This window comes from Oryctolagus cuniculus, chromosome 3 (assembly GCF_964237555.1).
Source record: "Oryctolagus cuniculus chromosome 3, mOryCun1.1, whole genome shotgun sequence".
Classification (NCBI taxonomy): Eukaryota; Metazoa; Chordata; class Mammalia; order Lagomorpha; family Leporidae; genus Oryctolagus; species Oryctolagus cuniculus.
In genome coordinates, this window is record NC_091434.1 from 9258978 (window position 1) to 9273043 (window position 14066).

The 14066-nt window shown below is 47.9% G+C and overlaps 1 protein-coding gene across 1 annotated transcript in view; it reads left to right on the plus strand.

The window, feature by feature from the left end:
• Positions 1–14066, plus strand: part of DNER (delta/notch like EGF repeat containing) — a 426443-nt gene that overhangs the window by 214545 nt on the left and 197832 nt on the right. The window contains exon 5 of the mRNA XM_008259280.3: positions 2579–2724. Coding sequence (XP_008257502.2) covers positions 2579–2724 — 146 coding nt within the window. The remainder of the gene's footprint in view (positions 1–2578; positions 2725–14066) is intronic.

Consider the following 14066-nt stretch of genomic DNA (forward strand, 5'->3'; position numbering starts at 1 on the left):
ATCTGAATTAAAAATTTGGTCACATGATGTTTAAAATATGCATAAAACTATAGAAAAAATATAAGAAGACTTCTTTGTACACTTGCCATATTTGCTTCTATATTATTAATAACTAAAATATTACACATGCAGCCAGAATCTCCCTCCTTACCCACCTCCATTTTCTCCTTCTTTTGGGGTTGGTTGGTTTCTTTCCATGCATCTTTATGTATTTTTTTGTGGAAATGTGTGTGCTTAACAGTGCTTACTACTGATTTATAGGTTTTAATATTTATGTAACTATAAATAATATTGAGGAACAAAAGTAATTTGCAAAAATAATTCTTTATTCTGAAAGTTAATCATTTACTGGTTTTATGCATCATATATCTCATTTCCATGCCTATGTTTAATTCATTATCCTTGGTTATGGTGGCTATTTACATACAATTTAAATTTGGATTTCAAATATTAAATTGTGTATTATATCAAATTTATGTATTTAATATATAAATTATTGGCTTTTAGTTTGTTATTTTATGTGTTATTATTTTGTGTCTTATTTAAGAAATCCCTAACCTGAAGACTAATAAAATAACCATCTATATTTCTCACTTGGCATTTTAAAGATTTTTTAAAATGATTTATTTATTTATTTGAAAGGCAGTTAAGAGAGACAGAGAGAGAGAGAGAGAGAGAGAGAGAGATGTCTTCCATCTGCTGGTTCACTCCCCAAAAGACTGCAATGGGCGGAGCTGGGCCGATCCAAAGCCAGAAGCCAAGAGGCCTCCAGGTCTCCCACATGGGTGCAGGGGCCCAAGGACTTGGACCATCTTCCTCTGCTTTCCCAGGACAGAGCAGAGAGCTGGATTAGAATTGGAGCAGCTGGGACTAGAACCCGACATCTACATGGGATGCTGGCACTGCAGGAGGTGGCTTGTGGGGAGCAGCCCGGACTGGACTGAGTTACTGGAATTAAGACTTATTCTATGCATCTGCTCTCCCACAATATGGCGCTGGGAGAGAAGTAAACAGCTTCTGCACAGCTGCCTCCAGTTCAACCAATAAACTGTAGGACTTGCTCCTGATTGGAGGAGAGCAGCGTACTCGGCGTGTGGGCAGCCGAGTTGGGATTGGCAGAGGAGGACTATAAAGGAGGAGAGAGACGGCATGCACCAGGAACATCTAAGGGGAACATCTAAGGGGAACACCTGTGCAGCCCCCGAGAAAGCCGGCCGGCGGTGTGCCGCTCCCCTGCGGAAGTGGGGAATGTGGCCAGGGGGAACTGCCCTTCCACAGAGGTGGAAGGGATAGTAGCCAACCCGGGAAGAACCAGCAGCAAACCTGGGGAGGGCCGAGCAGACGAAAGAACAGCGCAGGGTCTTGTGTCGTTCCTCCATGAAGACGGGGAGCGACAGTGGCTTTTACCCACTACACCACAGTGTCGGTCCCCATAAGTGAATATTCTTATCACAAAAAGATACTGGGGAGAGGCTGTCATTGTGGCATAGTGGGTAAAGCCACTGCCTGAAAAACCAGCATCCCATATGTGTGCCAGGCTGTTCCACTCCCAATCCAGCTCCCTGCTAATGCACCTGGGGAAGCAGCAGATGGTGACTCAAGTGCTTGGACCCCAGCACCTACATGGGAAACTCCACTGAAACTCCTGGCTCCTGGCTTCAGCCTGGCCCAACCCTGGCGATTGTGGGTATTTGGGGATTGAATCAGCAGATGAAAGATCACTCTCTCTCTTTGTGTCTCTCCTCTTCTCTCTGTAACTCTGCCTTTAAAACAACAAATAAATCTTAAACAAAAGGACACTCAATGAAATAATTTAATCATCTGTGGAAAATACACTATTTACTTCTCTATGTCAGTCAGAGGTCAATTTATTCATTTATTCTATATTTACTGCTTTTGACTATACAAATGACTGCACTAGACATACAGGTCATTCACGGATAAATATGACATCAGTGATAGTGCAGCCAGTATAACACTGTGATTAGTCTTGTTTTATTAGCTGGCTAAAAATGGCTTATATTAACACTGTGCAGTCAGATGGATGATCAAGTAAGATGGCCCTTAATAAACCCAACATAGGATGTGTGTTGCATGCTTACTATGAGGGGCCTGAAAGCCTCTAGGGCAGGCTGATGCCCAGTGGGACCTTTGGGAACTTCAGCACCTGTGAGTATCCACAGTAGTTGGGAGGAGGAAGAGTTGGGTGAGCCAGGCACCCTGAGAGAAGCCTGGAGCTCGAAGCACCCAAGGCAGAGACTATTATAAGATTTAAGTGCAGGAATGGTATTGAGTGACCATGTGGGGCTCCTGGGACAAGGGCAGGAGCGAAGCAGAAGGATCTAAGATGATGAATGCGCAGGCTGGGGCTCCTTTTCTTGGCCTTAGGTTCCCCATGATGCTGGGGACGACTGCTCTGCCTTAGAAAACTGAGTTCCTCATGGACAGCACCCTGCGTTGTCCTCTTTGCCTATTGTTTAGTTTGCCAGACTGGAATGATGCTGTAGCTGAATTCGGACTCTTATAGCAAGACTGTTGGTGAAGCTTTTATGTTTCCTATCGTACCATTTTCTTTTAGGTTTTGTGAATGATTCCGTTACTAAATCCATCGTGGCTTTGCGCTTAACTCTGGTGGTGAAGGCCAGCACCTGTGTGCCGGGGGAGAGCCACGCCAGCGACGTGCAGTGCTCAGGGAGAGGCAGGTGCACCACAAAGCCGTCAGAGGTAAGCCGATGCCTAGGAGTTTGTCCCTATATGTTTGTGTAAATATATACGTGGGTATTTGTGTATGTGCATGTGTGTGCATGTGTGTGCACGTGTGTGTGTACATAGAAGGCAGGGGTGATTGGGAGAGAAGTGCCTTCGCTGAAGAAAGCAAACACCATCTGATTTCAGCTATATATCAATATGGAACATGGAGCTATACAAATCGCTGTGTGATGTCTGAGGGAATTATAATGAATTTGTGTAGTGATAGATAATTTTACTTTGGTGTGAAGTAGAGATTTCGCAAGAAGTGGCCATTATGTTTGGCTTAGTAGAATCCAAGGAAATAGAAGGAAGAACAGGGAAGCATGTTTACTTACTGGGTCTGGGTATAATTGTTGCCTGCAAATGTGGTCACTCTTCCCCAGGGATGATAACAGAATTACCTGCGATAGAGAAACAGGCGGCACAGATGAGAGGCAGGGTGGAGGAAAAGCTGACCCGTTATTTCTGATGTGTGTGGATACAGTGTCATAGACACTATAGGAGGCCTGAGTCCCCCCTTCCCTTTGCCTTTTTATTTCTTCTTTTAAGATGTATTTCATTTATTTGAAGGGCAGAGTTACAGACAAAGAGGGAGCGAGAGATAGAAGAGAGATAGATAGATAGATAGAGAGAGAGAGAGGTCTTTCATCCACTATTTCACTCCCCAAATGGCTGCAATGGCCAGAGCTGGACCAATCTGAAGCCAGGAGCCAGTGCATCGGAGTCTGCCACGTGGTTATAGGAGCTCAAGGACTTGGGCCATCTTCTGCTGCTTTCCCAGGTGCATTAGCAGAGAGCTGGATCAAAAGTGGAGCAGCCAGGACTTGAACTGGCGCCTGTATGGGATGCATTGCAGGTGGCGGCTTTACCCATTATGCCACAGCACAGGCCCCTTCCAAGGGGATGTTTGTTGCCGTCACTGCTTGCTGATTGTGTCTCTGGCATTCTTTACTTAAGTTTCCTCTTTCCAGTTATACACATATTTTGGCTGATGTTAATGTTTAAGTGGAAGTGGTACACTAATCCCCCAAAGAGCATGGTTTATTTTAGGCCAATTTTAAATTTTCTTGGGTGACACTCCCTTGTGGTGAGGTTAGCACATTTTGTGATCACAGTGTTGAACTTTGCCAAGTGAAAGGAATGTGGGAGGAAGCTTTCAAATACTGCCTGGTCATCTTGAAAACCCATGATTTTCCTATTCTAGGTGTGATATGGCAGTTGCTTAAATATACCATTTTCCTGGGAGAAGGCAGAATATGGTCAGAAATCCAGGAGAGAAGTGGAAATAATGATTTCTGCTAGATCTCTTTGAAGGAACACAGCAGGAAACCAAAGCCAAGCTCTGTCTCTGCTTTTGGCGGGGGCAGGTGGTGGACACAGCGCGCTGAAGCCAGGAGGCAGAGTATGATAGGGGTGCACAGCCGTCCTGCCTCTTCCCTCCCTGCCTCTCCTGTCTGCGCCAGCGTGGACCAGTCTGCTGCCTTTCCTGGGGCCAAGCCTTGTTGCCCATGGAAACACTGAAGTGAGGGATACTGGTTCTTCCACGACAGCCAGTGCTAGGGAGGGGCCGGCTCAGTGGGGACAAGAGGAGAATGCAGTGACCTTACCTGATGAGGGATTTGCAGAAGATGAGACTGGGAAGAGCCAAGGGCATGGGGTAGAAGAGGATCAGCAAGCACGAGGCACACGGCACCTCCCTAAGTGCATCCTGCCTGTTGCAGTGAACAGCCTAGGCCTGATTAGCTCTGAGAATGGTTAACCCTGGCAACAGAATCCCACACGAGGAAGAGAGGGCTGTTCTCAGAACATTTGACTGAGAAAGCAGTAGGGTTCATTACAAGCTTCCTTGCCTATCAGATGGTCTTTCTGGGGGAGACTTGTCATGGCACAAGGCAGCGACCATGATGTTCCAACGCATGCTGGTTGTGGGCTTGCAACCAATACCAGTACTACACTGCGCGGGCACGCTAGCCAGGAGCCTTTGCCTGGAGGCTTAGAATTGACTCACTGAGAAAGCAATAGAGGTATTTAGCACCTGGCAAGTGACTTGGCAAACTCTGCCAAGGGTGAAAAACAAAGATTCAGAAGCCTTGGTGAAGGATCCGTCCAGATTGTCACAGCTCCCTGCAGAGGGTGCGTGTCTTCATCAGCTTCTTGGACACCTCTTCCTGCCGCTGTAGACCCCAGCTCTGCACCACTGGTTCCTGCACTGTAGAGCCTCGGATCTCGATCTGGCATTTACCTTCAGTGCTTTTAAGGAAACTGGGGCAAGTGCTCTTGTGTAGCCACCGTCATTGCTCTAAGCAAATGGTTAGGCTGGGATTACCATGAGCATCCCTTCTGAGACCCACCGTTTTCAAAGCAAGATTTATTTACTTATTTGAAAGTCAGAGTCGCAGTGGGTGGGAGGCAGCAAAGGTGGGGGGGGAGAGAGAGAGAGAGAGAGAGAGGAAGGAAGGAAGGAAGGAAGGAAGGAAGGAAGGAAGGAAGGAAGGAAGGAAGGAAGAAAGAAAGAAAGAAAGAAAGAAAGGAAGGAAGGAAGGAAGGAAGGAAGGAAGGAAGGAAAGAAAGAAAGAAAGAAAGAAATCGTTTATCACTGGTTCATACCCAGATGGTTACAACAGCTAGGGCTGGGCCAGGCTGGAACCAGGAGCCGGAAGCTTCGTCCAGATCTCCCACATGGTGGCCACAATACTTAAGTCATTCTCAGCTACTTTCCCCAGACTGTTAGCAGGGTCCTGGATCATAAGTGGAGCAGCTGGGACTTGAATTGGTGCCCGTATGGGATGCTAGCATCACAGGCAGTGGCTTTACCTACTACGCCACAACACCAGGCCTGAGACCCATCACATTCATATTGGAGAGGAAGGTCTGGGGTGACTTGGGCCACCTAGGACAGGAGAAGGGGACATGGGAAAGAGGGGGTCATCATCATTTTTGTGTCTGCTTGGGTTACCATGGCTTTTCATGGTTCTGTTATGGTGACATAGGAGTAGTTTGCTAACAATAAAAGACTTGTCATCATGGTTCCTTCTTTTTACTGTTTCCTAAAATTAGAAGTTATGTAGTCCAACCTTCCACCCAATGCAAGCATCCACTCTGTAGCAGAAAACAAATGAACTGTATTTGGTGATTTAATTTTATTACTTCTAATCATTTTTTGTGTCTTTTTATTAGAACATCCATCAAAATAAAAACAATCCTGTTATTTCCACAACCACTCTCATTTGGTAATGGAACTCATTTCTTTTCTGTCAGAGACACTTGGCCAGCGGATATTTCACAATTCCATGTTGATGGGTGGCTTGTGATAAAGCCGAAGCTTGCTGTTCTTAGCTATCGCGCCCTTCTGGGAAGGTCTTTTGAACAGTTTACTGTACCATTCGAAGGAGCTCTCTGTTTTTGAAAACCGCTTTTATCACAAGGGTTGATTCTGATCTTCTTAAGAAAAAGCACCTGACTGTCGGCCACTATTTCTCTTTGAACTTTGTTCTCAAGGTTGTTAGCTCACCGGCTGCTGCCTGCCTGATCACTTATTCCTTAATTAGCTGGCAGGTAAGTGCCAGGGGTCCCCACGGGGCTCTTTGCTGGTTTGAGTATTAAGCTTTCTTTAGATCCAAATTCTGTTCCATGGATCTTGTCTCTCATGGCCAAGAGGCTTGTATCAGGTAGGATTCTCCAAGGGAACAGAAACAATAGGATGGATAAACTTAGATTTTTTTTTTTAACTATTCATTTGGAAGGCAGAGTGACAGAGAGAGAAGGAGGGACAGAATGATCTTCCATGTGCTGGTTCACTCCCCACATGGCTGCAACAACCAGGTCTGGGCCAGGCCAGAGGCGGAGCCAGGAGCTCTATCCAGTTCTCCCATGTGGGTTGGTAGGGGCCCAAGCACTTGGGCCATCTTCCATTGCTTTCTCAGGTGCATTAGCAGGGAGCTGGATTGGAAGCAGAGCAGCCAGGACTTGAACATTCACATTCCAATAGGGGAGGCTGGAGTTGCACGTGGCAGTTTAACCAGCTATGCCACAATGCTGGCCCCAAGAGAGAGTTTTTTTTTTTAACTTTTAAAAAAATTTTTGTTACTATAAAAGAGACAGATTTCATGCATCCCATAGGTACAGTTCCAAGAAGACAACCACACTTCCCTCCCTCCAGCCCCCACCCCCCAATCCCTCTCCTTCCCTCCCTTTTCTTGATTTTACCAGTTTTGGCCAAGACACAATATTTTTTTTAAGATTTATTTATTTATTTGAAAGTCAGAGTTACACAGAGAGAGGAGAGGCAGAGAGAGGTCTTCCATCTGCTGGTTCACTCCCCAGATGGCTGCAGTGCCTGGAGCTGCGCCGATCTGAAGCCGGGAACCAGGAGCTTCTTCCAGGTCTCCCACGTGGGTGCAGGGGCCCAAGGACTTGGGCCATCTTCTACTGCTTTCCCAGGCATAGCAGAGAGCTGGATGGGAAGTGGAGCAGCTGGGACTAGAACCTGCGCCCATATGGGATGCCGGCACTTCAGGTCAGGGTGTTAACCCGCTGTGCCACAGCACCGGCCCCAAGACATAATCTCAATCCACTCTATGTTCATAGGTTTCAGTTCGCCACTAACCATAATATTCAACAAGTAAAAAGTAGGAAGACCACAGTTCCACAGGAGTATAAACAAGGGCTAAAAGCAATCAGATCACAAAGTGTCCATTTCATTCCTACACTTTTTTTTTTTTTATATTCTACCTTACCTGCCATATATCAGAGAAAACATATGATATTTGGCTTTTTAAGAATGGTTTATTTCATTAAATGGTTCAGGCTATTGTGGAGTCTTGGTGACCCCAAAATCTGGTCATGGAGGCCTAAAGACTGGACCCTCAGGAAAGATGCAGTTTGAACCTAAAGGCTGTCTTCAGGCAGGACTCCCTCTGTTCCGGGAGGTCAGCCTTGGGTCCCATTAGGTCTTCAGCTGATTGGATGTGGCCACCTGCACCATGGAAGGTAGCCTGCGTCACTCAACACCTACTTCCTCGTATGTGACTCCCAGCACAGAACGCCCTGACAGAGCATCCTGGATAACGTTTGATCAAATGTGTGAGCACACAGCCAGGTGGGTGCATCGGCTTCACCTTCACAGGGTCTCTCTGGTCCCTTCATTCCCTACTGCCCACTTCCGACATAACCTGTCCCCTTGCCCCTAAAGTGAAGGGAGTTGTTTTAAAATTTTAGTTCGCCAAGCATTGCCCGAGGTCCTTGAAAGGTGCAGCCCCCTCTCTCAGAGTCTGATGCCTTCTGCTGGGGGCTGCTGGTTCTGATGCTGAAGTTGATTGTGGACAGCACTACTGGAAGCAGAGGTCTCAGGATAGTGCGCACCCTCTCCGTGGGCACCATTTTTAAATTCAACGATTGTGTTGCTGATCATTCCAAGGCCACTTGGAGTGAATCAAAGATAAAGCTTGGACATTACCTAACGGTTCAATACATATTCCAAATTGTTTTCCTGTTTACTGGCCCTGGTCTGCATTGATGGGGAATTGGGATCCTGTCCCCGTTCTTAGAAGGTTCCCTGGAAATCTCCTTTGCTCTTGCCATAGGAATCCATTGTCTGCGAGTTATTAGGATGGGGACCAAGACTTTTCTTTGAGAGAATTTTGCTGACATCACTGTTAGTCCCTTTCAGAGTTTGTATCTTAATTTTGCCTCCAGGTATGGGCCTGCACCTGAGAGAGGCACGTCCACACCTGGCTCGTGGAGTCCCAACCTTCTGTGCATTCTCGCCCTACTCTTGGAAGGCAAAAACTCAAGCTGTAGGAAGTCTCTGCTCCCTGCCTACAGCCACTTGGGTTTGGTTTATCGGAAACAGATCCCTGACCTGGATCGGTTGCTTGATTCACGGCTTGATCACACTGTGGCCCTTGTTCTGGGGCCTGTGCAGCTGAAGTGGGAGATCCCATCCCAGGACTCTGTCTTAGGTCAGCTCCTGTCTTTACAGTTTTTCCCCCTGTTACAAAAGTGTGTGCCTCTTTGGTAGGCCCCTAGTAGATTCCCAGGTCTTGGGTGTGCTTATTCAAAGCTCATCACAGAGCAGAGTGGTGCCTGTGCCCTAAGCTGATGTGTGAGCTGCCTCTCTTGTTCCTGACCCCAGGCCCTGCCCCGTTTCCCCTGGATATCTGGGGCTTTCTCATGCTGTCTTCTGTCTGGAATGCTTACTTGTCTCCCTGGCCCTCCCCCCTTCCCGGGGATATTTCAGGCTCAGCCCCAAATCCCCCTGCTTCCAGAAGCTGTCACCAATGCCCCAGTGCAAAGCACTTGCTGCCTCTAAGTCCTGTAGCACTTGCCTTCTCTGATGTGACATGTGACTGTGGATTTGTTCTGCATTTCTGCAAGCCCCTTGTTATTTGCATTTGTTTCATTGCAGTTATTGGGCACCTGAGGTGTTCCCCGTGCTTGGCTAGGCTCTGGGGGATTCAGCTTTGGTCAGGCAACTCGGGGCCTCTCGAGAAGAGATGGGAGGCTGCCAGGTGCTTGATGGACAACTCACGGGTGCAGGGGGACATGCGCTGTGGCAGAGGTTTGCACGTACGTCTGGGAGCCCAGAGAAGTGTCCAGCTCAGATGTGAGATGGTGGAGCGCTCCCCAGGGGGTCTCAGATACTGGGCCCTTGGACATCAGCATCCGTATCCAGTTCATTTCACATCCATCCTGACAATGAGCACAGTGCTTCCCTGTAGGAGGTGCTCAAATGCTGCCTGTGAGCTGAACGAGCGAAATAAAGAACAAAGAGGCAGTAGGAGACCAGTTCTCTGAGTTTCGGGTTAGATACGTGATCTGAGTTCTGTATTTGATAATGGGAAACAAAGGGTTAATTTCATTTTCTAAAACTGTGAGTGCTCTGACCTGGGGCTGCCTCACAGTGTGGCCCAGAAAGTGGCAGCAAACCCCTAAGGAATGTTTCAAGCAACATTGCAGATCCTCTCCTTGTCCTTTCTGAAAGAAACAGGTCAGGGTGGGTTGGACCCACGGCATCTGTGATGTCGTCCTTTGGCAGTTTGAATCCACAGTGTGCAGGGAGCAGCTACAGGTGTGCCATTCATCTCTGAGAGCCGAATCTCCCATGTTGTTCATGCAGACACAGAGGCCCTCATGAGGCCTTGCAAAGGCGCCATGACCCAGGAGGGTTATGAGGATGAAGTGGGGTGGGAGAGCAGACGGGGGGGGGGGGCACGAAGAAGCAAAGGCGTTCACCGCCTGCTTCTCAGCACCCCAGCAGCCGCTGCCCAATAGGACAAGCGGTTTGGAGGTGACGCTGCAGTTCTGGTCCGTGGGTGGTGGCTGGGGTCCCCTGGATCAGCTGGTGCTCTGGAGGGCTTCCCAACACAGCAGGGGAGGGGCAGCATAGAGTGGTTGGTGGGAAGCACTTGCTGAACCCGCGGCAAGTAGCATTACAGCGACGAGGGACTACTTTATTTTAGAATAAAATAGAAGTTCTTCTATGACAGGAGGAAACCTTTTTCCCGACTGTATAAATAATTTTATGGCAACACTCAGTACAAACTTTGGAGCCACAGGACAGATGCTTTGGACTTACTGCCAAGATGAAGGTGTCTGAGATCCGTTTATTTGCTAATAAAGAAGGGCGCTCTCTCCCGCAGACTTCCTGGGCAGAGGCTGCTCCGTAGACCTCTGAGGGACAAGGGACTTTTTTTTTTTTTTTTTTTTTTGACAGGCAGAGTGGACAGTGAGAGAGAGAGAGACAGAGAGAAATGTTTTCGTTTGCCGTTGGTTCACCCTCCAATGGCCACTGTGGCTGGCACACTGCGGCTAGCACACTGCGCTGATCCAAAGCCAGGAGCCAGGTGCTTCTCCTGGTCTCCCATGGGGTGCAGGGCCCAAGGACCTGGGCCATCCTTCACTGCACTCCCGGGCCACAGCAGAGAGCTGGCCTGGAAGAGGGGCAACCGGGACAGAATCTGGCACCCCAACCGGGACTAGAACCCGGTGTGCCCACGCCGCAGGCGGAGGATTAGCCTAGTGAGCCGCGGCGCTGGCCGACAAGGGGCTTTTATGAAGAATAAAAACACAAGAGGAATAATTATTAGAAACATATTCGCTGCAGAGCTGGCAAAAGTCAGGGCGGCCCAGTCGTTGTGTTTGTCAAACGCCTGGAATAGGCCAGTCTGGGATTCCAAGGCCTAGGGTTTGGATTTCAGCGTGGAGGATGTGGCGTGGCCTTCGCGGCTCCTGCTAAGCAGTTTGCAAATCATCAGCCATTCTTGTCCCCAGGGAGGGGCTCACTCCATGCAACCCACGGGGGATTCATTTATTCCTCAACGTTTTCATTTCCTCATCCCTGTTTTGTAAGCACCTCTTCTGGGTCAGGCGCGGGGCTGTGTCCTCCCTCGACTCTCCGGATGTGTCAAGTCGCAAACTGCTGCTGGGGGTTCGTGAACCTGACCCACGCCCACATCTCCTGGAGAATATCCCGACCTTCTTAACCTTCTCTGGCTCCTCATTGCTATCTGGCCCCTGACCATTTGGGGCAGTTGGGTGCTTCTTCCCTTTCCATCACAGCCTCTGCCACGCCAGGTGTGGTTTGTAAGTGCAGATGGGACTCGTGTCTTCCCTTTGCACACTGCGCGATTAGACCCTTGGTTGTGATAATCGCCCTGTTCCTTCTGCGACTTTGTCTTGGACTTTAGAAGTCACTTCTGGCTTCGCAGGGTGTCCTGTGGGGCTTCAGCGGCTTCCGAAGGGTGACCCCTGAGTGAAGGCAAGCTCTTTGAGGAGGAGGGTGCAGCGTAACTTTCTGACACTGGGCAGAAGCACCAATGGGGCTCTGGGCACTGGCTCCAAATGTGCCAGAGGGCTGGGCAGGGTTGGAGGCTTTCCTGATGCTGTTACTTGGAAATGAGCTCCTCAAGGGGTTCCTGTGGTCTTTCAGAGCCCCCACCCCTTTGCCGCCTACCAAGTTACAGATTTCCTTGATCACGTGGCCACCGGGACTGTGTTCATTGTTTGATTTACAAAGCCATGTGGCTTCACGTAGCACAGTGACCATCAGACATTTTGATGTCAGGATCCCTTTACGTTCTCAGAATGATTGAGGTCCTCAAAGAGGATTTGCTCATTGAGTTACATCTGTTGATCTTTATCACATTAAATTAAAACCCAAGAGTTAAAATATTTATGAGTACATTTAGTTAATAAATCCATCACATGATAGCATAACACCTTACAGTGAAAAAAAGAAGTAACTCTGTTCTCCAAAACAACAACAACAAAATTAGTGAGGAGGGGCATTATTTTCACTTTTACTAATCTCTGTAACGTCTGCCTTAAAAGGCGACAGCTGGAGTGTTAAATTCGCATTTACATTCAATCTGTTATAGTTGTTGTGGTTGAAGTCTAGGGAGAAAAGTCAGCTTCATGTAGATAGTTGGAAAAGCAAGAAGTGTTTTAATAGCCTTTTCATACAATTGTAGCTGTTCTTTAAAATACTACGAAACTTGACAAGTCGTAGATTCTTAAAGGTTAATTGTGGAATCTAAAACTGAATCCATAAACCTTTGTACTCTATTACATTATAATTTATAATCAATAAATCTATAATCAATAAACTCTTACATTATAATCTGTTGGTCTGTTCTGTATTTCAGATCTTTCACCCATGCATGGGTTTTGTTAAAGCTTGCATCGGTCATTTGGAAAACACTGGCTCGTCATGTCCTACTGAGCTTCCAAATCTTGACATATTTCATGATACAATATCAAAAACATCACATCTTTGATTCATGTCATCACCAGTCTCATCCAAAAAGTCTCTAAGTATTGGGAATCTGTCAAGCTCGTAATGGAAGATTAAAGTTTCCCAAAATTGTAATTTGTCCTTGAAAGCTCAGATAAACGCTGACAACAGAGACTGTGGGTTATTTTCCTTGAGGTGACAGGCTTGCCTTGTTCCTTTGAGAGAAAATGGCTGACAAATAGCCAGGATGAAGAAGTGCAGTTCGCCTTGTAGTCATACTTTTAAGGAACAATAAGCTACTTCAGGTCATGACCGACATTTGCCCGAGTGTTTCCTTGAGACAGCTGTTGGATTTCTGCGTGCAGAAGTGCTTTGTGTATACCTCTTGTTCCATCACCAGAATGTTTAAAAGATGTGCGCTTAGGGGTTGATAGTCTGTAAAATTTTAATTTTTACCGTTTTATCTGGGACATTCTAAGGGAAACTAGCCCTTACCCCCTGCAAATGCTGGATGAGGGTGAAGATCCAGAGGTCATTGCTCGAAGCTTCTGCTCTGATTCCTGAAAAGACACAAGCAGTTTCCATCTCCATTGTCTTTGCAGCTTCAGGGCCAGTGTCCACAGAGTGGAAAAGGCATAGCATGTCCCCTTGGTGCTAGAAAACAGTTCTGACCCCCAGGGACCCCCTGAGAAGGCTTCAGGGACACCCCCCGCCCCAGAAATCTGGAAAATGCACCTAAGAACCTCTGACCCTCTCCTCCCTCCCCGTCTCCCATACACACATATGCACACACACATGTCACACACTTGCACACTCATTCACTTTTAAGCTATCTTTCTAAGCACTCTGAATTTAGTGTTGGGTGATTATTCTCTCTCTGATTTGAAAACCACTCTAGCTCGTGTCTCTCCCCTGTGGTGGTCGCTTGTCTTCTTTGTAAAAGCACTGGGTCAGCTGGCTGGAGCCAATTTGACAAATTCTCCATCTTTCCTCTTGCACCGCCTCCCCCCATTTCCTTACTTTCCACCCCCGCCCCCACCCCGACCTGGGGTCAGCGGCCCGGGCCCCTGATTGTGTGCTGCAGGCACAAGTTCTTCTCCTGCCAGCTTCCCTCCCCTTCATCTCCATCTGCAGCCTGTGAGGAGCCAGACCCGGAACAAACCACGTGCTCCCCAAAATCCTAGTATAAGGGATCACAGCTAATTAGAGTTTGTCAAGAGTAAACTACCTTACCAAGTGCGATATTTTATAAAAATAAAAAAAGAAAGATGAAAGGTGACAGTTACAGTCACGGAGAGCTTCTGAAAGGGCTAGCACCACCCTCTCTGTTCAGTGTTTTTGGGAGCAGGTGATGAGCGGTTGCCTGTCAAAGCCTCCCTGCTCCCCTGGGCCTCCCCTCCTGGGTGCCCCCGTGGGGAGAGTCACCTGAGTGTTGCCCCGGGGATCTTGCTGTTGGGAGAATGGTGGTGGTGTTGGGGAGGAAGGGGGATTTGTGGGGACCAAGGAGGAGCCTGGCCAGCCTGGAGGCTTGCCTTTGTGGAACATTGGTGGTGGAGAGGGGGCCTGAGTGGGCTGGGCCCTG